The sequence below is a fragment of the Castor canadensis genome, chromosome 12, assembly GCF_047511655.1.
Source record: "Castor canadensis chromosome 12, mCasCan1.hap1v2, whole genome shotgun sequence".
Lineage (NCBI taxonomy): Eukaryota > Metazoa > Chordata > Mammalia > Rodentia > Castoridae > Castor > Castor canadensis.
Window position 1 is genome coordinate 13,767,372 of NC_133397.1, and position 27,678 is coordinate 13,795,049.

A 27,678-nucleotide genomic window follows, 5' to 3' on the forward strand; every position below is an offset into this window, starting at 1 on the left:
TAGCATGGTACCTTATGACTTAAGTTATTCCAACTAGTTTGCCAGGCCTCTCAGTCTAAAGTAACTTTAAATCAGCTGCTTTACAAAAGTGCTTACAAAAACCTGCAGCTGCCATGCTCACGCTGTAACTCCACCCCCACAAGGGGAGGAGGGAAAGCAAACAGGCGCACCTGTGCACAGGATGCCGGCTTCTGGACACAGCAAAAATGCCTGCCATAGGTAAGAAAATCCATAGAGAGGGCCCAGTACATCCTGGGCCACCAGCCACATGTGGTGATGGCTGTGGCCCACTGCCTCTTCTCCTAGAATAAACGCACGCAGAGTACACAGGAAGGAGGGAGGGGTGACAGGCCACAGGATCAGGCCTAGGCAGTCAGGGTCATTTGTCCCAGGTGTGTGTGGAGGGAGTGGCACCTTGCACAAGTCCTACTCCTAGCCCCAGCTCACACCTTGGGGCATCAGACCCAGCCCTTGTAAGCCAATAACAAAATAGACATTATTGTGGTCTCTAAACTTCTCATTTAGAATTTTCTATACCTTTGGCCTCAGCATAAATTTTTCCCTCCAAATATTAACACTAGTTGTCCCATATGGCACTGCTATTGGCCTGAAATGCCCTCTGAATGCCCTTCTCTAACTTTACAAATGATTTCTTCCTTAAAAAGGTAGGCTTTATTAAAGAGGCTGCCTGCTTTTAGCTAAAAGACAGGATCCTAATGTATTGTTCTTTCTAGATGGGACCTGCATCTTCCAGTCTTTGGCTGGTAGATGTTGGAAGCTTTGTACTGAGGTCGGCCTCAGTATGCCTTGGGTAACCAAGAGAAGTGGCCTTCACAGGGTTCCTTAAGTTACAATACCATACTCCAATTAGACATTTTCTATAAAAGTAAAAAAAAAAAAAGTAAACTGAAGTCCCCTATACAAATTTCTCTCATTAGAAAAGCAATGGGTTCTGGTCCAGGCCACTCAGGTTGGAAATGATTATATGGCTCAAGCAGTAGAGTGCTGCTTTACAAGCAGAAAGTCCTGAGTTCAAGCCCAGTACAGCCAAAGTAAAAAAAATAATAATAATATTTGGGGCTGAGGAAGTAGCTCAATGGGAGAATGTCTGCCCAGCATGTGCAAAGCCCTGGGTTCAATTACCCAGCATTACTAAAAAAAATAAAAAATGGTAAAGAAGATAAGTGGCATTAATGTCACTTCAGCCATCTCATAGTAGAAAAACGTAGTTTAACCTAGACCAGATCCCTCATTTTTCAAGGAAACTGAGGCCCAGAACAGTTCGGAGACTTGCTCTCCAGAGTGTCAGGTGTCAATGTAAAATAACAACTTTACTTTACAGCAACAACTTAAAAAGAAAAAAAATCCTCTTACCTTTCTATAGCATCTTAAGGACGCTATCAGAAAGCATACCACGGTGGACTCAGAGTCACAGGTGAGAGAGGTTCTCCTCAAAGGTAAATTTCTAACAGTCAGCCCCAGATATTCGTAAAAAACTCAGACTGTGGCTGAAGGGAAAAGTTCATTGAACCAAGTAATACGGATAGCCATGTCTGTATTTATGGCTATGTCTGTATGTCTGGGACCTTACTAACAGGAGAAAAAAGGATAAGAGACAGCATGGCCTCATTGCTATTCTCAGAGAGGGCCCCACCTGACTGGGGCCTGTATCCTGAACTTGCTACTGTGGTGGACAGGAGGGGCACTTCTGCAGAGAATGCTTATGGGGGACAGCCCAGGAGACAGCCCCGTCCCCAGCCGGGACCCTGCCTTCTGCAAGGGTAACCACTGGAGGTCTAAGTGCCCCCATCACCAGATGGAAGGTGAGGTGCCACCTCTTATGTATTGATGGGTCCCAGCCTCCTGGCCACACTTCACTTCTTGGCATCAATGTTCAGGAGCCATAATGGCAGAAAAACAAAAGGTCATTTTTCTCCTAGACAGTGGAGCCCGTTTCTCTGTTTTACCTTTTTCTCCTGGTCCCTGGTCCAATGACAAAAGTTATTGTTCAGGGCAAATCTGGCCAGCCCCTAGAGTGCTAGTTTACCTGGCCTCTGGCCTGCTCTTGGGGAGACCTCCTCTTCTGTCACTCTTTCCCCACAGTACCTGAAACTCCAGTGTCCCTGCTGGGACGGGATTTACCATCTCAATTAAAAGCTCAAATTCTCCTCCCCCCAGGCAGCTATCTCTGCTGCCCCCTCCTTCAGGAACAAAGATTCCACAGTGTGGACTGATGAGATGAGTGTAGGGTGAGCCAGGACGGCCCTCCTTATTCAAATAAAACTCAAAAATTCCTCACAGTTTCTACACCTAAAACAATATCCCCTCAAGCCTGAGGGATGATGAGGGCTTATGCCTATTCCTAAAAACAATAAGGGCTAAAGGGACAGTGGGCCAAATTCTGCCCTAATCCCAAGATACCACCTTAGCCTTGCCCTAGATGTCATGCTCATGGGCGTTGGGTGACTGATTGCTCTGGCTCCTGGCTGGGGGCCGGATCAAACTCTCGCTCCAGTCCGACCTCATAGGGCTGGCAACTGACAACTGAAGGGGCCTTGGGACTCCCCTCCCGGCAACTACCATCTCGTTTCTGGAGCCCAAGGTAAGCCTTCTGGTTGATGGGCACCCCATCTGCCTCCTCCTGGACACCGGTGCCATGTTTTTGGTTCTGACAGAGTTTTGGGGGGTCACCAGCCCATCACAAACCCCTATTGTCGGGGTAGGGGGACAAACTGTTTTTCCCAGAAAGACCCCCAGGCTTTCCTGCTCCTTTTCTGGTCATCCTTCCACCCACCAGTTTCTAGTCTTGCCCCAATGTCCCACCCCTTTACTGGGAAGAGATATTTTGACTAAATTTTGGGCCTCCATCTCATTTAACTTCTATCCCATTCCCCTTCTCGCCCTTATGGCTATGGCCGGCCTTTCTGATTTCACCAGCCAGCCTCTTCCCTCAGGGGTGGACCCCAAGGTATGGGACACTAATACTCCCTCCCTGGCCACTTGTCCTCCCATTAAGATTCTCTTACAGGATCCCCATCACTTTCCGTGCCAGCCTCAGTACCCCCTCCCTACTTCCAGCCTGTTGGGGCTGCAACCAATCATTACCGATTTACTCCAAAAGGGGCTTCTCAGACCCGCCCACTCCCCATACAACTCCCCTATCCTAGTTGTAAAAAAATCAAATGGCACCTATCGCCTTCTCCAGGATCTTACACTCATCAATAATGCTGTTAAACCCATACACCACCTCGTCCCTAACCCTTACACCATTCTCTCCTGTTTTCCTGCCTCCTCCACTTACTTTTCTGTCCTTGACCTCAAGGATGCCTTTTTTACCATTCCCCTCTCCCCCAACTCACAGGACATCTTTGCTTTCACCTGGATGGACCCTCACACACATCACTCTCAACAACTCACCTGGACAGTCCTCCCTCAGGGTTTTAGGGATAGCCCACATCTATTTGGCCAGGCACTTGCCAACGATCTCAGTAACCTTCATCTCTCTCTAGGTCCACTCTCCTCCAATACGTGGGTGATTTACTCTTGTGTAGCCCCTCTCTAAACATCTCTCAAACCGACACCACTTTACTCTTAAACTTTCTGGCAGACAAGGGATACCGGGCCTCTCTCCACAAGGGCCAACTTTCTCAATTGACAGTTACATACCTGCGAGTTCAGTTGTCCCACGACTCTAAGGCAATTACTTTGGACAGACAGCAGCTCATTCGGGAAATGCCGGCTCCCAAGACTAAGGAGGAAATTCTTTCTTGGGACTGGCCGGATACTTCTGCATCTGGAACCCCAACTACTCCCTCCTGGCAGCCCCCTTACATGATGCCACTAGGGGAGACCCCTCTGAACCTTTACTTACCTCTATTGACACCCCTTTCCGATGCTTTCAACAGGCACTTCTCTAGGCCCCAGCCCTCCATCTGCCAGATACCCAAAAACCATTCACCCTCTATGTCCATGAGAATAAAGGCTTAGCCTTGGGGGTTCTGGGTCAAGACAAGGGTCCAATATTTGCCCAGTAGCATATCTATCTAAAAAACTTGACCCCACAGTCTGGGGATGGGCCCCCTGTCTACAGGCCTTGTCAGCAGCCTATGTTCTAGTTCAGGAAGCAAAAAAACTTACTTTTGGGCGGTCAATCACAATTGTTTCCCCCCACAACCTGGCAGAACTCCTAACATATAAGGGCTTAAGAACACTTCCCCCTTGCCGGATCTTGTCGCTTCTTGTCTCCTTCCTCCATGACTCCTCCGTTACCCTCCATGCTTTCTCCTTCTTAAACCCCGTCACCCTCCTGCCCACCTCTACCGCCATGCCTACCCACTACTGCGTCGAGACCCTGGAGGCCCTTCTCCCCTGCCCTTCACACATCCAGGAGGGGCCCCTGCAGGGCTCCACCTACACCTGGTTCACCGATGGCCGCTCATATGTAGAGGGGGTGTACGGAGAGCAGGTTATGCTATAGTGTCCCTAACCCAGACCATCGAGGCACAGCCCCTCCCTCCCAGTACCACCAATCAGCAGGCTGAACTGTTTGCAGTTACAAGGGCTTTCGAGCTGGCGGCCGACCATTCTCTCACTCTATACACTGACTCTAAATATGTCTTCCACATCCTCCTCTCCCACTCAGCTATCTGTAAAGAAAGGGGGTTATTAACCATGAGAGAGACCTCTGTCACCAACTCCACCTTCATTACTAACCTTCTCCAGGCATCTCTCCTCCCCTCTAAGATTGGGATCGCCCACTGCCGGTCCCACCAAACAGATTCATCACCCATAACTATGGGCAACTCTAAGGCAGATCAGGCTGCCCGACAGGCAGCAAGGGAGAATTACTCCACTCTGGCCCTTTCAAAGCCTCAGGACCAGACTCCTGAACCAGCCTATGAGTCACTCCCTAGACATAATCTCCTTTCATGTCTACACTCTATCTTCCACACTAGCACTCAGAATCTCAAGCTTTTCTTAAATTCATTCTTCACCCTTACCCCGGAGGATTTCCAATATCTACACCATCTCACCTCCACATGTCCCACTTGTCAAAGGACCAACCCACACACCCCTCTAAGGGCTGGCCCATTCCCTACTCACCAGGCCAGGGGACACATCCCAGGGGCGGATTGGCAGGTAGACTTTATAACATGCCCAAGGTAAAGAAACACAAATACCTTTTGGTTTTGGTGGACACTTTCTCGGGGTGGGTAGAGGCCTTCCCAACCTCTAATAAGAGGGCTTCAACTGTGGCCTCTATTGTGGTAACCCACATCATTCCTAGGTTTGGGATGCCTACCTCCTTCCAATCAGATAATGGCCCAGAGTTCACATCCCAGGTGACCCAAACAATTATCAAGGCCCTTAATATCCCATGGCAGTTCCATATCCCTTACCATCTTCCCTCATTGGGAAAGGTGGAATGCTCCAACCGTACGCTAAAGGAGATTCTCACCAAACTCACATTAGAACTACACCTAGACTGGGTTCAATTCCTTCCAATAGCCCTCTTCCGCCTACAGGTGCTCCCATGGAACCCCACGCAAATATCCCCTTTTGAGTTAATGTTCGGTTGCCCAGCTTTGCCTACGGGGATCACCTCTGCCACGGGCCCCCTCCTGGGACACCTTGCCTTTCCCCTGCTCTCTTTCCTTTGAACCCAACTGTGGAGACACCATGATACCTTATCTCCGGACCCTTCACACACTCATCTCTCTTTTCCTTTGAACCCAGGGAACTGGGTCTATTTCTCTTCCCCTTTCCCCGAAAAGAAATCCCTAACCCCAAAATGGAAAGGGCCCCTTAAAATCATCCTCTGCACTCCTACTGCAGCCCGATTAGAAGAGACTCCAGGAAAACTAACATCTTGGATTCATATTTCCAGGCTAAAGCCAGCCCGGCCCCCCGGAGACAACTGGCAGGGCGATCCCAGCGACCCTTTGCCTTCACCCCTGCCTTCATTTGCACCCCTTCCCCTGGAGACTCCTTGAAACTTCACATCTCTTGGGTTCATGTTCCCTCCCCAGCTCCCAAGGATGTGCCTTGACTCTCTCTTTTTATTTGCTGTACTCACCCTCCTCTCCATGAGTGGGCAGGCTAACGCCAGAGGGTACTTTTGGAGGTTTAAGATATGGGAGACTTACACTGTCTCACAAACCTCTATCACCAGTCTGGTGGGCACTGGAGACTGCCCTCCTAAGGGGTGCCAGACCCCTCCCTCAGTCCCCTTCAAACCCAGGAGTGATAGCGACTTTGGATGCCATTGCCCTTTCTTCTCCCAGACTAAGGACTACTGCGAGAAGGGGGCACCATATACCCAGGAATATGGGGGATGTCCCTATTGGTCCTGTAACATCTACCAGGTACTGAATTTAAGGGGCCCAGACAATGAATTCTCCCTTTGTAGGGGACAAAATAGGACCATCGTGGCCCACATCCCCAACCCATGGGACAACAGATGGGTTCGGGGTGAACTGATAGCCCTCTATGCTGGGTGCACTGCCTCTAAACCCTCAGCTCACATTAGGATTTCCAGGGAGCTCACCCTTCCAATCCCTACTCAAAAGGAGGTGACTTCGGAGGTCCTCCAGTCAGAACAAAGCCTACAACAGGCCCTTCAACAATCCTCCACCCCTACCTGGCTCCAACTGTTCCAGGCTTCACTCCAACTCATGAACCTCACCACATCCATTAGTGTCATTGACTGCTTTCTTTGTGCCTCCCTCCAGCATCCTCTGCTGGCTGCAGTTCCCATTAACGCTTTGTCTTCTATAAAAGCTTCCCCTGCCTTACGAAACTCCTCATGCACTCCTCCCTTGCCATCGGTACCTCTATGGGCACCTGACTCTACACAAGTTCCTCTTCCTACACACACCTGTTATACCCCGCTCTTGACATCTGGGTCCAACTTTTCTCTCTCCTGTCATATCAACGTCACGGTTACAGCACAACTGGCATCCCCCCTCGGGGCTACATTTCTGGTGCCACAACACCCTACACTCCTGCATAACCCAAACTACCCCCAGGCCCTGCATACTGGTAATCATAGTTCCCCAACTCACTCTTTATGGGGAAGCTGAATTCTTCCTCCTATTTGGCACTCAACCAAAGCGCGCCGCCTTCTTGCCCATCATGGTGGGTGTAAGTCTGGCAACCTCCATTGTGGCCCCAGGCTTCACGGGGGGAGCCCTTGGCCATAGTTTTTTTTCACAAAGGACTTTGAAGATCACTTACAGATCACCCTCGAGTCCACCTCGGCCTCACTGGCTTCCCTTCAATGTCAGCTCACCTCTCTAGCTCAGGTGGCCCTCCAAAATCACAGGGCCCTAGACCTCTTAACAGCTGAAAAGGGGGGCACCTGCTTCTTCCTCGGGAGGAATGTTACTATGTCAATGAGTCTGGGATTGTGGAACAAAATGTCAAAAAATTAACAGACTTGGCTGAGGACCTCCTAAAGAAACCCACTAAAAACACCCTAACCGACCTGCTAAGCTCTCCTCTCACCTGGCTCCTGCCTTTCTTGGGCCCTTTGCTCATGCTCGTTACTCTATGCACCCTCCGACCCTGTTTACTACAGTTTCTTAGATCCCAGGTAAACAGATTCTCTAATCAAACTTTCAACCAGCTTCTCCCCCAAGGATATCACCCCCTCATAGCTCAGCCGGAGGACACCTGTGATGATCCCTACTGGGACACTGGACTATGAGCCACTTCAATCCCTTACAAGGTGCCTACTGCAGTTCCTTGATTCCCTATGTGAGGACAGCTGGCTAATACCTGCCATACGAGGCCCAGAGGAGTGGCTGGAGACCATTTACGATCTATGGCTACAGGGAACCTTTATCAAATTCAGGGAAGAGGAAATTTTCACCTTTGGAGCCTGGGTGTATGCCGTTATAAGACTCACTACTTCAACGCCATCTGCCAACTAACCCTCCCTTCCCCTACGCCGCCCCTTGCCAGCTCAAAGAAGCCAGAGTGAACACAATGACCCCCTTCCTTAACAAACAAAAAAGGGGGGAATGTTGGCAATAATGGCACCGATAGGTTTCAGTTCTTACTGCACCCTTAAGCTTCCGTTTCCAGGGTCACGGTTCTGCCTCAAGTTTAGCTTGAATCCTCCTTCTGCCCCAACCTCCAATCAGCATGAACCATAAGATCCTAACCAATCAGATCATGCTGAGTCTCACTGAGGGGTATTTAAGTCCGTGCCCCTCTCTCTTTCGCTCTCTCTCTCCCTCGGCTCTCTCTCTCTCCCACCCAGCAATAAAGAATCTCTTGGCCAGATCACTCCTCTCCACGTGGTAACTTTTGGGGCCTATATTTCCAACATTTGGGCCTACATTTCCTTACATATATTATCGTGATAAAATGCAAAAACCATCACAAAGAATACTGCTATCACTCTAGCAAAGAGAACAAGTTAGGTAATCTGCAAAACTTTAGTCATTTTTAATCTGAGAGAGCTGAGATCGCAAAGTACCTAATGAAATATATATAATCCAAAAGGTGAAAAGACTTTCCTAGGAGATGTGGGGACACAGGTACTTTCAGGTTTGGCAGAGAAGTGGTGAGAAAAGGAAGCTGCCATAAATGTAGGTTAGAAGAAAAAAGCTGAAATGTTTGCACAATTTATAAGGATGTATGTGAACTGGTCTGAAAGCTCAGAGTCTTCAAGAGTCCCTGGTAGAAAGGGAATCTGTGTCTGCCTACCAGTGTCTTCCCATTGACCTTACCCATGCTAACAAGAAAAATTAAGACTAGAAAGGAAAACATAAAAAGACACCCTGGGCCTGGGGTCTTGGGTCTGCTTGAAGGCAGACTCATATGAAGGTGCCTATGCCTTAGGCCTATCTCTGTATGAAGCAGTGGCACTGGCAAACTAGAGCTGCTGTAGAAACCGGAGCAGGAAAATGCAGCTGTTCCCAGTGAATGAAGCAAGGGAACAGCAATGAATCGCTTTCCTTCCTCTACAGATTTGCCTTTCCTAGACATTTCATTTAAATGGAATCAATGTGTGGTCTTTGTGACTTTCTTGTTTCACTCAGCATAATGTAGGCGTGTCGTAGTACTTCATTACTTTTATTGCTCAATAATTCTCCATTGAACTGATAGATCACATTTTATTTGCCCATTCATCAGTGGATAGGCATTTGGTTTAGTTTCACTTTTCAGCTATTATGAATAATGTTGGTAGAAATAGTCATATACAAGTTTTTGTGTGGACGTATATCTGTATTTTCACTGGGCATATAGACAGGAATGGCTAGGTCACCTGGTAACTTTATGTTTAACTTTTGAGGAACTTCCAGACTGTTCTCCAAAGCAGATGTCACATGGTACCATTTTGTTTTCCTACTAGCAGTGAGTGAGGATTCAGACTTCTTCATATCCCCTCCAACATTTCTTATCATCTCCTTTTTTGATTAGAACAATCCTACTGGGTGTGATGTACTATCTCATGGCAGTTTTAGTTTGCATTTCTCACATGGCAAATGACAGTGAACATCTTTTCATGTGGACATTTGTTTATCTTCTTTGGAGAAATGTTTACTCAGATCTCAAAGGACTCTTTAATAGGCAAAATGGTTTGTTGATTAAAAAAAGTTTCTTTGAAGTCAGGTGCTCTTTATAGAATTTAAGCTCCTCATTTGCCTTCTCTCTCTCTCAATTTCCCTCTCTCCTCCCTTCCTTCTTTCCCCCTTTTTTTTGCTATGTATCCCAGGCTGCCTTGAACCTGTGATCCTCCTGCTTCCACTTTCCAAGTGCTAGGATTACAGGAGTTGAACTTCTTTGTCTTGGAAAACTTCCATTCCAAGCTCTGAACCTTGGAACCCAAAAAGTTGCTTGGTTTGGCTCTCTCTATCCTTTTTTTACTTTTTCTGTTGCTATATTTATTTTCATTTTCTGTTTGTCCATATTTTCTATACTTTTGTCATAAAAAATAATACATTTTTTGTTTTTTCCTTTTTAAAAATTTTTTTTATTGTTTTATTATTCATATGTGCATACAAGGCTTGGATCATTTCTCCCCCCTGCCCCCACCCCCTCCCTTACCACCCACTCCACCCCCTCCCTCTCCCTCCCACCCCCTCAATACCCAGCAGAAACTATTTTGCCCTTATCTCTAATTTTGTTGTAGAGAGAGTATAAGCAATAATAGGAAGGGACAAGGGTTTTTGCTGGTTGAGATAAGGATAGCTATACAGGGCATTGACTCACATTGATTTCCTGTGCGTGGGTGTTACCTTCTAGGTTAATTCTTTTTGATCTCACCTTTTCTCTAGTTCCTGGTCCCCTTCTCCTATTGGCCTCAGTTGCTTTTAAGGTATCTGCTTTAGTTTCTCTGCATTGAGGGCAACAAATGCTAGCTAATTTTTTAAGTGTCTTACCTATTCTCACCCCTCCCTTGTGTGCTCTCGCTTTTATCATGTGCTCAAAGTCCAATCCCCTTGTTGTGTTTGCCCTTGATCTAATGTCCACATATGAGGGAGAACATACGATTTTTGGTCTTTTGGGCCAGGCTAACCTCACTCAGAATGATGTTCTCCAATTCCATCCATTTACCAGCGAATGATAACATTTTGTTCTTCTTCATGGCTGCATAAAATTCCATTGTGTATAGATACCACATTTTCTTAATCCATTCATCAGTGGTGGGGCATCTTGGCTGTTTCCATAACTTGGCTATTGTGAGTAGTGCCGCAATAAACATAGGTGTGCAGGTGCCTCTGGAGTAAGCTGTGTCACAGTCTTCTGGGTATATCCCCAAGAGTGGTATTGCTGCATCAAATGGTAGATCAATGTCTAGCTTTTTAAGTAGCCTCCAAATTTTTTCCCAGAGTGGTTGTACTAGTTTACATTCCCACCAACAGTGTAAGAGGGTTCCTTTTTCCTCGCATCCTCGTCAACACCTGTTGTTCTTGGAGTTGCTAATGATGGCTATTCTAACATGGGTGAGGTGGAATCTTAGTGTGGTTTTAATTTGCATTTCCTTTGTTATCATTCGCTGGTAAATGGATGGAATTGGAGAACATCATTCTGAGTGAGGTTAGCCTGGCTCAAAAAACCAAAAATCGTATGTTCTCCCTCATATGTGGACATTAGATCAAGGGCAAACACAACAAGGGGATTGGACTATGAGCACATGATAAAAGCAAGAGCACACAAGGGAGGGGTGAGGATAGGTAAGACACCTAAAAAACTAGCTAGCATTTGTTGCCCTTAACGCAGAGAAACTAAAGCAGATACCTTAAAGCAACTGAGGCCAATAGGAAAAGGGGAACAGGTACTAGAGAAAAGGTTAGATCAAAAAGAATTAACCTAGAAGGTAACACCCACGCACAGGAAATCAATGTGAGTCAATGCCCTGTATAGCTATCCTTATCTCAACCAGCAAAAACCCTTGTTCCTTCCTATTATTGCTTATACTCTCTCTACAACAAAATTAGAAATAAGGGCAAAATAGTTTCTGCTGGGTATTGGGGGGGGAGAGGGAGGGGGTGGAGTGGGTGGTAAGGGAAGGGGTGGGGGCAGGGGGGAGAAATGAACCAAGCCTTGTATGCACATATGAATAATAAAAGAAAAATGAAAAAAAATTTGCATTTCCTTTATTGCTAGAGATGGTGAGCATTTTTTCATGTGTTTTTTGGCCATTTGAATTTCTTCTTTTGTGGTTCCCTCTATCCTAAACACCACATGGGGCATGGGGTATAGGGAGTGCAACACTGGATGCAGTAATTGATGGTAGTTCTCAAACTGGTTCATTATCAAAAACACCTAGGTGAAGAAAGGCAGAGTCTCATGGCACTAGATCACATAATTAGAATTTTGGGGTGCAGCTCTGCTGCTGCAGAAGGATAAAAAAATGAACAAAGATGTGAAGTGGCTGTGAAAAAATGCAAGAATAAAGTGCAGAACTCATGGCAAAGGTCAACAGGAATTTAAATCAGATCTTTGCAAATGGAAAACCTAAGGACAGATGTATTTAATTTTATATGATGCTTTGACCCAGCTTAATTATGCCTATTTGACCTGGTTCAATTATATCCTATCATTGACTTCAAAAAGAGTATTCAGCACTGAAAACAGAGGTGCCAAATTCATTTATGCTATTACTACACACTTCAGCCTTCCTTCTTCCATCTATCCCTTACTCCTTAACTCTTTCCCACCCAGCCTCTGCGTGCAAAGCAACAAATCCCACATCCGATTTCCCAAGGGCCATATGGTGACTGTTCACTGCCCGTCTGATTGCCTTTTTTTAGGCTTTATCTTTCCACCCTTCTCCTCAGCGGCACCTAAATCCATTTACACTCCCTGCTTCTGTCTGTGCTCTCCGGATGCCGATGCCTGGAGTTAGCTTACTCTGCTCTTCCTTCACGTGACTTGCATCTGTTGCTGAGGCAATGTGGTACTCAATGCTTCCTGCTCAAAGCTAAGTACTGGGTCACAAAAACAAGTGAGGCTCAGCTCTGCCCTCGGGAACCTCAGTGTAGTAAGTTGTCCTCTTATCTCTATAGTGAGGTCTCTTTCCAGGATCCTTTATCTCCTCCAGTCCCTTTCAGCGTAGGCATGCCTAACATTCCCATCTGCTCTTCTTTTGTCTGCTTTCACATTTCCCCACAGGGATGTCAGCTCTTCTTTTCAGAGATGAACCCCCTGTTATGGACCTCTAGCCCTGGGTGCCTTGACTTGGCAACTGTATCCACCATGATCCAACCCAAGCTGGTCTTCCATTCAGCCCCCATTTGTTCTCATCAGGCATTTGGTGCTCTATCTAAATGGGATTTCTTGCTGTTCATCAAACATGCCCTTCCTATTCCAGTCTCTATGCCTTAAACCATACTGTTTCCATCTGTTGGAAAACTCCTCGCTCCATCTGTGCCTGTAGAAAAACCTCTCATTCTTTAAAGCTCATTCTGAACATCACCTGTTGTGCAAGTTTTTCCATTTCCTTCTGAGGCCTTCCATTTCCAGCAACTAGAAGCTTGTTCATTTTCCTTTTTCATTTCATCAACCCTCTTAAGTCCCTTAGTTTATTTTATCTTCAATTGAATGTCTATGTTGTTCTCTACTCTAGCCTGAGACTTCCTTAGACAATGATTGCTCTCAGTTAGTTCTGTATTTTGATGTGTGGCTTATGTGGAGGTCATAACTGTACTCAATATGTTCTTACTATGTTGATTTGAATGTACAGGCTCAAGGGAAAATCATGCTTTCAGACTACCTTCCCAGCTCTCTAGTCCATCATCACTCTTTCTTAAAAACTACCTTTAGAAAGAGGATTTTTAAGCTGGATTCTGGTGGCTCATCCCTGCAATCATAGCTACTTGAAATACTGAGATTGGGAGGATCATGGTTGGAGGCCAGCATAAGCAAAAAGTTTGTGAGTACCCATCTCAATAGAAAAAGGTTGGGTATGGTGGCATGTGCATATTATACCAGCTGTAGGACTGACTATTGGTGTCCAGACTGGCCTGGGCCAAAAAGAAAGTCCCTATTTTCAAAATAACCAGAGCAAAAAAAGCTGCAGGTATGGCTCAAGTGACAGACCATCTTCCCAGCAAATACAAAGCCCTGAGTTCAAACCCCAGTACCACCAAAAGTAAACCAGCAAACAAGAACAGATGGTAATGACAAAAAAAAAAAAAAATCTATAAGCCTTACTTCTGGTATTGGTCACTCTTTCCCTTCATATATGGTAACATTTTATGTTAATTTGTGTAATTTAACATGTCTAACTCTTTTTCTTTTGAATGTGACAAACTAATTCATTAAAAGTTTTAGGAAAGATGCATGATTATGCCAAGCCTATCAAAGTTGATCACTTCTAAAATGAAAGAAAACCACAGACACATTAAAAAGATTTTCCACTAGGTTTCTTAAAAAATAGAAAAAGAATAAAAATGATTTTAGAAATGATCTGAGAAAGACATGTGTAATTCCATTTAAATTTGGTTTATGTGCCATATAAAATCTTTTTGCTATAATTTCCTTATGAGAAAACTATAAAGTGAAAGGTTTCCATTATTATGTTATAAATTTTGGAACTTACTTTCAAAATCCAGGAAAAAATGTGGATAGTTTTCAATTTCCCTGGTCAGGACTTTGAGCAGGTTTCCCATCCCAGCAAACCTAGGAAAGGCAACACAAAACCAAATACCATTAGAAATATTAAAAATAGGTTCATAGAAGTATCACTAGACCTTTTCTAGCTACTGCTGAGGACCAGAAAGAAAGCATTTCCCCCTCTGAAAATGAGCAATTCACCTTGCAGTCCATTCCTGAATTGGTGACAGATAAAGTATCACTGTGGGGCAGAGGCTGTCTAAAATTTAGGAACATATGGTTTAAACCATGCAAAGTCTGACAATGGTGAAAGGGTTGTTAAGGTTTCTCTGCAGAATACACTTGCACCCTGTATCTCACTCACTATTAAAAAAAAATTAACCAAAAATACCCTAAAAAGAATTGGGTATTTTAGTTATCAGAAGTTTTGGTATATTCTACAAAGTGCTTCCTTTTCCCATTTATTGATCCTCAGAATCCTTCCAGCTAGTGTCTCCGGGTTGCTTTGTGTCCTATCTGTTGATGTGGAATTGATTAAGTCAATGCACACAGATGACAGGGGACATTACTAAAATATCTTTCCAGAAAGTTAAGGTTCTTAAGGTTTATGAGAAACAGAATTCATAAAACATACTAGCGATCTCAGGGATTCCTCTTGATACCTCAGAGTGTAACTCCCAGAGAAATTAAAAGGTCTCATAACTTAACATTTCAGTGCTAAAGGCTTTGGCACTTCATGAAATATAAAGATGAAAAGGCATGATATTCAAAAAGTCACTGTCAATGAACTAGCAGCCTAAGACATTTACCAAAGTGGCCCCAAATCAAGAGAAATACAAATTTGTTACATATCTACAGCTTCAACCTAAAAATAAAAGAATAGGTAAAATGTAGTTATTTTTTAAGTAAACAGCAAACTTTCTACTGCTGTCAGACTTAGATATTAAATTGTCTTCTAGGGAGGCCATGCACCCACTCATTCACTCCACACCTATTTCTGGAATTTCAAGTAGGTGGTGGTCCTGTGCCTTTGGAAGACCTTCCTCTAACTCTGCTGTAAGTGACCTCTTCTGGCTCAGACACCTCATTCTGTGAAGAATCAATTTGAAAAATCAAGGGACCAGTGCAAAGGAAATGCTTGGCTGCAATTTTCCACACACATGGTTCGGATGGTAAAGATGTTGATACAAGGAATTGAAAAACATATACCACTACAAGAAAGATGTGGTGAGAGAAGAATGCACTGAGAAGACAACTTTGTGCATGAGTGTACAGAAAATGGCATAGTCTGGTTTCCATAATTTTCCACTGAGAAAACACTCATACACTTACAGACATCTTCCAAAGGAGAAGTCACTTGTGTGAAACTGGAAAAGAGACTGTGCAAGGAGTCTTTATTTCATGTCAGAATGCATAATCCTAACTCCAGCTCTGCTTTTTGCTTACCTCTGCTCTCCAGGGCAAGCTACTTCACCTCTGCAAGTCCCTGTTTCCTTATCTTGAAAAGTATCTATTTCATCAAGTTGGGAGGACCAGTGATGTAGGTTCTGCAGAATTTAAAACTTAGAATTGGTATAGTCTATCTCTGCCTTTAGGCAACATTCACAAGCCCTCCAGGCTCTTGAGGGGAGACTATTTCCAGCTTAATGAGCAATTCCAGCTTAGAGAAAGAGGCACTTTTTATAGGAAGATGGTTCTGTCATTTAGCAGAAGCCCTGGCTTTCATACATGCTGTCTTAATGGAAGTTAAACATTCTTATTTTCCCTATTTTTGTGCTATAAATGTAACACAAGAGACTTGTATGGATTTAGCTTCCTCCTAAAATTCTATCTTGCATGTGATTTTACTGTCAGAGTGTGTGGGTGGGAGATATGCCAAGCCTGTGAAATTTGTAACAGACTGAAACAAACATATGTAGAAATACATCCAAATATTAGCTGTAGAATTTTACCCCTTCAAAATGTTATCCGAGTTGGTTGATGATATGGTCAAATATCTTGGAACATGATTCTAATGTTAAGAATGGTCAGTTCCCTGGAAATCTCAGGACTCCAGATGTGTCATCTCTCAAACAGGAACATCTGGAGCAATGACTTGGGCACTATGTACTACTGGGGATCAAGTTTAGTCCTATGGAACCTAGAAAACACGTGCTTCAAATCCAATGCAAAAAAAGCCTTGAATTTGTCCTGAAATATTTTATCTCATTTTCTTCATGGGAAAGGTCTTGCTGCTTATAGCTTTTCTTCTAGGTCAATAAAAATTAATGGGAGCATCTTTTTATTTAGGGGGGGGTCTACAAAGTGAGTTGGTACATTATAGAGATGACCACCAAATAGAGACCATGCTGATTTATTTATGTGTTTACATATTGTATTTTTTATGGTCCTAGGGATCAAACTTAGGGCATTCCATATTCTTGGCAAACAATACCTCTGAGCTACATCCCCAGCCCACCATAGTAATTTTTTAACTGGACCCAGGGCTTCACTTGGAAAGGTCCCTCATCCAAATTCTTCATGGAGGAGACTTTCCACTATGTTCAAAAAACTCCTTTATGAACACAAAATGCTTTGCTTTACACTGAATTACTAATGAGATACTTTAGTTAATATAGAGATTATTTGAAAATATTTTATTCAATAAAAGAATAACATACACTATTGGTGAATGCAAGTATTGACATAATAAAAGTGAGGAAAAGGGACTAATAAATGAAGTTATAGAGGTAAACAGTGCAGATAAGCCATCATTGCTGGAAAAGTCATTTGCTGGAAAAGACTTATCAGTTTCTGTGTAAGCTTCTGAATAGTCATAGAAATGGAGAAAAAACTGATCCCTTTCAGGATTTAGTGTATAGAAAACAACTAGGTTACACTGGAGAAGTACAATGATCATGGTTAAAAGAGTTAAGAAGAAGAGAAATCTCTCTTGGCTCAAAGTAGAGGCTGCTTTGCTGAGGAGGTTCTATCTGAGAATGAACTGAGTCAGAGTTCCCGTGGACAGTGCAGTCCTTTTCCAGGCAAACGTGTGGCTGAGATGCCTGATTTGGCAGCCTAGAGGTGTGCTCTGCAAAGCTGGGAACTCTGGTTTCCATGTTCTATTCAGCAACTTCATAGCCATCCTTCCACTGCGACCTACTGCTGTTGTTCCAAAAGATGTCAACAACTTGTCACTTCTCTCTATGCTGTGGGAGCTTGTGTCAGAGGGAACACAGCAAGCCAGTAGGAACTCAGCCTCAAGGAGGACCTTAACCAGAGTATCTTAAAATGGTGACAATTTTTGGTGGTTTCTACAGGTAAATAAGTTGCTTATATAAGTTTGAGGGACAGAAAAGTCTCCCCGATAATAAAAAAGAGAGAGGGAGAACCATTTGAAGAAGTATGACAAAAATGTAGATGAAAAAGTACTACAATATTAGAGATAGATTTCATAAAGGAGGATGATAAAAATCTGTGCCAGCCAGGCTCCAATGGCTCACACCTGTAATCCTAGTTACTCAGGAGGCAGAGAACAGGAGATGGTGGTTCCAAGACAGCCCAGGGAAATAGCTCATTAGACCCAATCTCAATAAAAACAAAAAACAAAACAAACAAACAAACCCAACAGATAACAGGGCTGGTGGAGGGGCTCAAGTGGTAGAGTGCCTGCCTAGCAAGTATGAAGTCCTGAGTTCAAATCCCAGTACAACAACAACAACAACAAAGCTGTCCCAGGCATAAAGTAGTGAAGAGTTGAAGCAGTAATTTACCAAGCATGTTTATTAGTTAAAACTGGTATGTTGTTTATAGTGTAAAAGTTAGGCTTACGTTAGCCACATAGGTGCACATGTGTGCACACATATGAATTGACTCCCTTGGCATCTTCTGAGATTGTCTAAATTCATTTCTGGGAAGCACATGCAATGGGAAGCGAGGACAGAGAATACAAGGTCTTGGCTACCAGGTGATGAAACAGGAAAAAACACCAAATACACCAGTTGAGTAGGTGTTCATGAAGAGTTGGGGTCCTGAAAATAAGACTGTTGGGCCCTCTTGCTAAGGATGCTTTATGCTTTGGAGAGAAGCATCTGAAGGTGGCCCTCTTCTGCCTGCAATCATTCTGGATTGGCTTTGACTCTTAGAGGTACCAGTCTTCCTCCATGCCTAGACTTTTCTGGGCTATCCCCTCTCTACCAAAGTAGAGGGTGTGAACATCTGGGTCACCTGGCCCTTATGGTGGCTTCAGCTATTGGCTGGGCCTCTTTTTTCTATAGCATTGTAATTTGGAATTTACTTACTAACATTAGGACACAGATTTGAGAATCTTAAGCATAGTGCAGACCAAAATAATGCTGTCGTAAATGATGTTTTCTAAAGATGTATAGTGTCAGTAGACCACGAGAAGAGTTTGAAAGACCCTCAAACATGCAAGGCACAATCTAACTGCCCCATCGTTTCAGAACAAGTCACTTTACCTAGGAATCTTGGGTTCTTCACTAACACAACAACAATACAATATTATCTCCTGCATGGAATTCTTGGGAGGACTGAATAAAGTGGCATAAACACATTATGTATATTCTAAAGTGCTGTGCAAATACTAGCTTTAATTATTCAACATTACAACTCTTCTTATAGTTTAAGATAGTCAGAGGCTCAAAGAAATAAATGCAGCATTCCTAGAGTTATATGATTTGCATTCAGAAAATCTTTCAGTTTGGATCTCCCAAAATCCATGGTCCTTATGCATATGTCTTTTACACAAAGCTATAATTTTATCAATAGTTATGAGCAGCAATATCTGCAAGGGATTTTTCTACATGTCACACAGTGTACTTTAGATATATGTTCTTATTTCACCTTCAAAACACACCAAAAATGAAGACTTTTTTTTTTAGTGATTAGAAAACTAAAACTTATTAAGAGTAGAAGCTGATTGAAAAACTATAAATTCTTATGAAAGAAAACTAGATTTTTCAAAAGCATGATATCTATGCAAGTTTGTTGAAATGAGAGGCGAGGCTCTTCATATCAGCCTGTACAGGTTTATCCCATTTTTAACGCAAAAATGCCAATCATAAAAATGGTTTTAAAAATATGAATAGAGAGGTCATTCTTTTAGTAATGCTCAAACAATCATCAAAAGCTGCAATTTTAACCAAACAGTTGTGACTATGTCTATTTCATGAATATAGCATGAAGTCTACGGAAAATACAAATATTTAATGAAGAAGAAAATCCAACCAAAGTGACTCATGAACATCTATTGAAAAGGAATCAAATGTCCAAGAACAAAAGGTTAATACACAGACTTGCCATCCATCTAAAGAAGGAGTTTGGGGTTGCTACCCACTGTGTCTAGGAGACCTGGTTGACCTTTAATGCTGACTTTCTTGGTGACTGTGATGTACTTATATGAAAGGAAAACTAATCTGATACCAGATTTATTTTTTCCTTTGGTTTTCCAATAAAAATACCACCCTTAACAATTTCCCTGTGTAAACTAATCAGTCCCATGTTGAGCACCCTCACACATAGGGCATATACAGGTGGGGTATTCAGCCACAGTTGCAGCTCTCAGGTGACACATGTTCTACTGAGAGAGCTAAGAATTTAATCTATCTAAAAGCACACAACAAATGCTGACACTCGGTAAGCACTCAGAGATGTTCACTGAATGTCAACCTGTGAAAAATAAATATGCACCTGGTGCATACGAAGTAGCATTGGAAGAAACGAAGCTGCCATTGTTACTACGTATGGGAGAGAGACGAGAACACCAGCATCTTGTGGAGTGCCCACCACGTGCCTGGCCTGATGTCTGGAGCTTTTACACACTTTATTTACTAAAATCTTATAGAAATCTTCAACTAGCTATAATTATCTTCACATTGACTGAAATAACAGTAAAAAAGAGGTTTCAAATGGTGAAATAACTTTCTAGAGACTACAAAAGAATGGAAGATAGAGTCATATTTGACTTAAGAAGCCTGGGAATCCAAAGTCTGTGCTCTTTTCTGCACTGCAGGGGACCTGGAGCTCCAGATCCCCAATCTGTCCCTGTTTGGGGACTTTAACATTTCTCTGGTCTACTGAAAGTGCATGCAGAGTAGTATCCTGAATTGACTGTGCAGCGTTATTGATGTGTGTGCTCCTTTTTCTGGGGAGAGACTACAGCTTTTGTACTGCTCAATGGCACATATGGGGAAGTTACGTTCTTTAGGAATTCAGAGAAGAAAGGATGCTCTGTTGGGAAAGGTCTCCTGGACAAGCCTGCTTCACAGCAGAAGGGAGCTGCCACCCAGATGTGAAGGACTGACAGTCCTTCCAATAGGGGGAGATTAAGAGTGTGAAGGAAACAAAAGACACAAGGTGGATGTCAGGTCAACACAGCTCCAAACAGAAGGTTGATTGCTCAAGGTTCATTTGGCACGATTATTTTCCAGTGGCGACTTTACTTCTTTTTGTTCTCCAAATAGTCTAGACAAAGGGTGTTTCTTCAGTCACTTCACTGCCTGTAAAGACTGCCTGCATGCTCTGGCCAAAGGAGGCACCCATCTTCCAGGGGTGAAGACTTTGGATACACACATGTTCTTTGTTTTTTTTTTTTTTTGACTACTTTCTTGGCTCTCAGCTCAAAACCACTTCTGCAGTCTTGGCTGAACCACCTCTCAGTGGAAAACCATAATTTTCCAAAAGAATCATACTTTGCTAATATTTCCAGTTTCAAAACACGGGAGAGAATTTACACACACACACTCACACAAATACTCATGCGTGCACACATCTCATACACACACATGTGCGTGCACACACACACACACACACACCCCTCTTTTTCCTCACTATTTGGAACTCTATTTTTCTTTGGAAGAAAAAGTTTAAATTATAGTATTAGCTGCCTTCCCAGAGTGTAAAATCAAATGAAAGATGTGACTGCAGTTTAGGGGGAAATTTACTTGTTTTCTATAAATAACATGTAACCAAGGACTCAGGCTCAGGGTTCAGAGAAATCTGAGTAATGACCTTTGCCCATGTACACCAAAATTTCAGCATTATTTTCATGAAATAAGAGATTTTATGGAGGTACTTAGGAGATTTACTTTTTTAGTTATGACTAGGTAAGAAAGAAGAATTCCTAAAGCAATACCATTCCTTTTCAATAAAGAACACAAGGGGAGAACAATAAAGAAATAAAATGGCAGCCCAACAGGGTTTGTTTTATAATAGTTTGCTGAATGTCTAAGATGATAATGACTCTATCTGAAGGGTGAATTTTTGTTTATATTTTGAGAGTACTAGAATGTTCCAGAATCTAAGCTATGTAGCATTTCCTGGTACAGACTTTAAGATATCAAAGATCTAAATTCTTTATAATTCAACGTTTTGGGGACTAAGAAATTGTGGTTGATTCTTTTTTTTTTTTCTTTTGGTAACATAGACCATAAAACATGGGCTAATTATGAAAACAATGACATGTTTGTATAACATTGCATCTTTGACAAAGATTTATCCTCCACATACGCACATGTCATAAGCATGTGTAAGGAAGGTATTATTAGATCCATTTCACAGATAAAAACCCCATGAACCAAGCACAGTAAGTATGCCTTTCCTAGATCTTCCAGATGGGTCCTGGGCTTCCTGATCTGTAGTCCCACCACGTCCCCAAATTCCATCAGAACTCATGCCACATTACACCTGGGATCATCTTGTTCAAGCTCTTAGTCTAGAAAAAAGGAATTACAGCACACCATGCAAGGAGGCTAGAATATAGATGCCGTGGTTCTCAGTTTCATGCTTGGTGTACTAACACAAAAGTAAACAGGTCATAAACAGGTCATCAGGTCCTTCTTAAGACATAAATACATAAAGTCCAGTGGCTGCTGTCACTGAAGGGTTTCTGTTCCCGGCCCCGCTCCCCTCATCCCCCCAGTTGGGAGGGTCTCACCAGAGCCTCACTAACAGAATGCTCACTGCTGGTTCAGGACATCTTTGCACACTCCTGCCTTCCCTGCTTTGATTGTCCTAACGCAGACCCTCAGCAGAGCTTGTCTGTGTCCTGCAAATAGCTCCCAGACTGACCTTCCTGGGTCCAGCCTTGTCTCCTCCCACTTGTTTCCACACTGCTGACGGTGCAATCTTCCCAAACATAAAGCTGATTATGTCCCTTCCTTGTCTCCATGCTTCCATGAATCCCCCAGTGGCTGCACATAACATGCACCCCAATACATCACATGCCCTGGGAAGACACAGAAAGCTGCTTTCTGCTTACCTCCTCTGTCCAATCTTTCTCCCCATCTGCCCCTGCCTCCTTCTCTTCTAGACATTCCTGCACTTTCCTTATTGCCCACTTTCTGCCACAGTGCCCTTGCACATGTTCCTTCTGCTTCACATTCTTAATGACCTGCTGGTCAGAGTGATGATAGCATTTCATGCGTTATCAAATTTAAATTGCTACCCCTCCACGTGAAGTAGGAGCCATTATTATCCTGATTTTAGAGCTAAACAGATAATCTTAGAGATTCAGAAACTCACTGAAGCTGTAAGTGATAGAGCAGGATCTGATCTCTAAGCACCAACTCTTAACAACTACCCCCTGCCCCAACATTCCCTTTTCAGATGAGTGTGGAAGTCTAGACCCTTGGAAAGAACCCCCTGAATCCCACCCATCCTTCAGCCCCATTCCAACCAAGACAAACACTACTGCCTTGAGCGAGCTGCTTCTCTCTGCCCTCCTAACACCGTGTGTGTTAGGGTGATTGTGCCCATCAGCATACCATAAATACATGCTTTTCCTGTGTCTCTCTGAATGTGAGGTCTTCCTGGGCAGGGTGGCTGTTTCGCACCCCAATGTATTCCTAGCACTGAGAGCGAGGCCTGGAATGTAGTAAGCCCTAGAAAAGACAGTCCTTAAAATGTTCTTTCCAGTGGTTCCCAAGCAATCTTCCATCCATGGCACATGAGAAAAGCAAAAGCTTGATTATGAGCCTTTCACAAAGCTTAAGTGAACCAAACATTGCTATGCTAGTGTTTTGATTTATCTTACAGAATGATGGTGAGAGTTGTGTCCTAAAATCTCAAAGTTTATGTTGAAATTTTACTGGCTTATGAATTCCAGACATGTAGGAATGACTCACATAGTCAGTGACCTGTCCAGAGCTGGAGGCAGAGCTATAATTGGGACCTGGTCTTCTCTCTCTCCGGCCAGTGCCTTCAGCTGTACCTGATACTTGCTAGTTTTGCCAAAAATCTGTCTTCCTAACTGCAATGGGTCCCCAAGACTCAAGGAAGATCAGAAAATAATATCCTAAAGTATGAGACTGACATGTGGAATGCATGGAAGCATCAGGTCTCTCTGACCCACTCCATATGCCCTCCTCACCCCATCTCCCACCATCTTCCTTCCTGATGCACGGGAAGGGGCTTTCTCTGAGGTTCCCCTCTCCATCTAAGACCAGGTCCTACAGAGGATTAGCTTGAAGGAATGAAGATTAGAATTGACACTACCTCCAGCACCCAGGCCAATGCTATCTCCAGGCTAGTGTCTATTCTTCACTCCCATTCATCTCACCTAAAAGTCACTAACCTTTCCTCCAAAATGGCTTACAGCTCCTACTTCTTTCTTTCCTATGAAGAGACTATTTAAGCTTCAACCATCTGGCCCTGCTTTGCAGTCCGTACTTTGTTGACTTGCAAGATCTTACATGGTAATGAACACAGATGCCTCTTCCCTGCTAATCTGTGCATCCAGTTTGTTTCAGTGGACTCAACTGTTGAACCTGCAGGGGTTGGAGAAAACAAAATTCCTTTCCTCACTTTTAACTTCCAGAGTAGAATGGATAAAAGAAATCCAATTTTGGTTTAGGAATGTTTCTGGGGACTGGATGCGATTTTTAAAAGAGTGATTCAGACAATATACATTTTGAGCTGATCCACAAGGTTCAATGTTGGCGTTGTCATGAAGGACAGCCAGGAAAGCCAGACTGTTAGTGACTCCAGTCAGTGACCCCAGAGGCCTGCAGACTCTCCACACTGTCTTGTAAGGCCAGGATACCTTAGTGTCCATGGAACCAGCATCCAGGAGTTGTCCCTGGAGAAAGGGGCTCTGCACTGACACATCTAATATTCAAACCGCTCAGAGACACTTCTCTGCCCCCCACCCCCACCTGCCTGGTGACCATGGAGCCCCCATGAACAGCATTTACACTAGCTGACTGTTCTGAATTACAAGCAAAACAAACTACCAATTTCCAGTTATCTATCAGCCTAAAACATATCGGGCACTCAAAAATACTTCTCAACTAAAGGGAAGGTACATTAAATGATATAAATGATATCAAAAGCTGCTTTTTGCCAGAAAAAAAAATGCACCAGTGGAATGAAGCAGCTCAACTTGTAAATTCCAGGACACTGAATAAGCTAAGCCAGATTGACAATCTTAGATAGCTGGGCAGGCTTGTAAATCCCTTCCCCATCTGCCATTTTTGTGATGAAGTCATGAAGTTTTTCTGTTCTGCTGTTGAATGTGTTGCCAAGAATCCAACAGATGATTTCATTCCAAGGCGAAGGAGGAAAACTGAAGCAGAGTGAGTCTATTAAGCACTTTCATCTGACAATAAAAATGAGTTAATGGCTAAAATGTGTTTTCAAAACGTTTTAACACTACAAGTAATGGCGCTCAAATGGGAAAATGCCTTGAATATTCTCATCGATCATTAATACCATGGTGTCGCTCAGAAGGGCTTGCCATTCAAGCTACTAGAGTCCAGTTGTAAGACATCCATGAAAATTCTTTAAAAAATACCGCGAGACCATTACGGAACAGAACAATTCAGCACAGGTTATTTTAGCCCTTTCAATAGCTGAGTTCAGTTTTCTAAATTAGACTCTGACCTCATCACAGCTAATTTTCCCATAAACACCAATATTACAGCAGCAAAAGGTCTCCAAGAAATGAGGGCAAAATTATTTTTTAGGGGATGAAAGTCAATGAGTCCCTCAATTTTAAATTCTAGAGCGTGGAAGCAATCAAACTGGGGCTCGGCTCAGAAACAGCCCACCTCTGAGAAATTATTAGTGAATTTGTTTGCTTTCACTTGTGAAAGCAAGAACATAATTGTGAGGGAACTGTGTGAAATGTCTGTTCCTTACCTAGGAAGGCTGCCAGTCGCAGCCCACCCAAGCCAGACCTGCCAAATTTCACAGAAGAGATACCAAAGGCAAAACAAGGAGCCCCCAAGGCCCAAACTCTAGCCTTGGAAAAGCTGTTCACTTGTTGTGTTATACTGGGCAAGTTGTTCCTACTCTCTTAGATAGCTTCAACTTCAGTCTAGAAAATGAAAAAGGAGTGTCTAGAAGTCACCTAAAATTTGGGCTGCTCTGCTAGTCAATGAAGAAGATCTCATGCCACACCCCCTCCTGTGATGCTTCAGCTACTTTCTCCACCTGGTTTACACATGAGTGTCCAACACCGTTCCTCCACCCCTTTCTCACCCTCCCTGCTGAAATGCTCCTGACCCCAGTTTCTACTCCTTCGCTTACAACTTCTCAACCACTAGTCGTAAGCCTCTGTCCTCAGCTGCAGGCCCATACCATACATCTAAGTGAATGTCCCACAGCAACTTCTGTGGCTCTAACACCCTCACCCCGTCCCCTCCCCATGCATTCTCCTCCACTCTTGTGTAATAAAACGTGTCAGCATCCACCTGATCACATCATCCAGAGACCTGAGCATCATCTAAGACTTCTGCACCTGCCCTACCTTCTAGATCAGTCTCTCAGCAAACCATACCAATTTAATTTTCCATACTTCCTTACCTTCCTGCACCCTCTTCTTGCAACCCCTCTCCTTTGTGCAATCCTCATTTTATCATCTCTAGTGAACACCTTCACCCCTCTGTCTTCCCACCCCTCCCAGACTGAATACTTTAAGAGTCCTCAGATCATTCACCAGTCTCTGAACACATCATAGGAAATGTCACATATGAAGTAAATGCTGGTGAATTAAACCTCTCCCACTTCTGTGATTTTACAATACAAAAAAAAGAGGAAGCTTTCTCTGCCTGGCTTTCATTCCAAGAACAGCTGCATTGCACATCTGTTCTTGAAGTTTCTCTGCCTCCATCCATACTTCTCTGTCAGGCGGTGAAATATGACCTAGCAGGTCGTGTGACCTGAGAAGTAAAAAAAAAAAAAAAAAAAAAAAAAAAAACTTGAAGAATTCACCCAGCCCAGGGCCATGGGCTGACTTGGCTTCTAAGTTTTCAGATGCCAGGTTTTCTTAAGGTAGGACACAACTAGGCTCCAAAGGTGACTTTGGAATGGACATGTCACAGCATTAAGGGAAAAAGTTCCTAGGTCAGATTTATTTGGGAAAACGGGAATTATAAAAAAGTTATATAAATATCAAAAAATTCCTCCAAACCATTTTATATGTGGCACATGAGGCCAAGGGAGCCATGCTCCATTCAATCCCCAGTGTTGGGAATGTCCAAGGCACCAAAGCCTTACTTGAGAGTTCAGAGACAGGTGTGGCTCTGCCTTTTTTCAGTTTCTAAAAGGAGCAATCTTAATTTCAATCTATTCTTTATGGCAAACAAACAAGACTAACATCTTAAAGTGAAAGCCCTAGCTTGAATCTCAAGCTGCCTGTGCACACCACTGACCTAAGCCTGAATGGGAAGGTAGACAAGGGGAGCGTTTGCAGTGGAGTGTTGGAAGGTGAACCGTGTGCCAGGGGCTTCTTCCTGAGTCAGACCCCACCAGGCAAGCAGGATCATGAGTTGGCAGGGTCTAAGCATGACACATTTTAGTATAATGTTCCCAAGTGTTTATAGATGATGGTTAAGGCCCTAACACTTGGCTGGAAGTTCCCTTTCAAGTTTTGATCCCTCTGAACCTGTGTACTTCAGTTATGTGAGAATGTGGACCTGCCAAGGGCCCTTCTTTCTCTGTTTTTTCCTTCCTTCCTTCCTTCCTCTTTCACACTCTCTCTTTCTTTCTTGGAAAAGTAATAGTGAAGTTTATTAGGAAAGGAATCTGGTATAACAGGCGAAATGGGAAAAAAAAAAGGCAAAACATTTCCTGCTCCCCACATAGGAAATGGTAGTAGAGACTCAAAATGGCAGTCCTCATCACTAGTCATACTTTCTGAGCTGGGGGAATGCATGTGGTCATTAAGGTAACTTGCTTCTGCTTTTTACTCTGTGTTTCTTTTGCCCAGAATGCCCTTTCCTTCTCTGCATATGGCTATCCTGTCTGCTTTTCAATCAAATCAAATAGCACTTCTTCCCAGAAGCCTCCTACCTTTCTAGTTGTGCATTCTTTCAAGGCTATATTTTACTCATATGGCCCATTTCAACCATTCCTGTCTGCTCCTCCCTATCCAAGCACTAAGCACTCTTCACTGGTACTCTCTGAAGTGGATTGGAATGTTGGATAAGTAGTCACTGCATAGCAATCACCATGAGGATACCAACTACAAACATGCCAAGCAAACAGCCATCCTTAAGAACAGGTAGAGAAAATAAACATGCCCCTAAAATCAGCATTTTGGAGTGCTTGTCCTTTTGAGTTTGGAACTGCGGACTACTTTGAAAATGTGATGAAAATCTGACATAT

The 27,678-nt window shown here is 43.5% G+C and overlaps 1 protein-coding gene across 8 annotated transcripts in view; it reads right to left on the reverse strand.

Moving 5' to 3' along the window:
- Cyria (CYFIP related Rac1 interactor A) overlaps positions 1 to 27,678 on the reverse strand; it is a 110,484-nt gene that overhangs the window by 22,340 nt on the left and 60,466 nt on the right. For all 8 annotated transcript variants that reach the window (XM_074049206.1, XM_074049204.1, XM_074049208.1 and 5 more), the window contains one exon: positions 14,060 to 14,139. In XM_074049206.1, coding sequence (XP_073905307.1) covers positions 14,060 to 14,129 — 70 coding nt within the window. In that variant the 5' untranslated portion in view covers positions 14,130 to 14,139. The remainder of the gene's footprint in view (positions 1 to 14,059; positions 14,140 to 27,678) is intronic.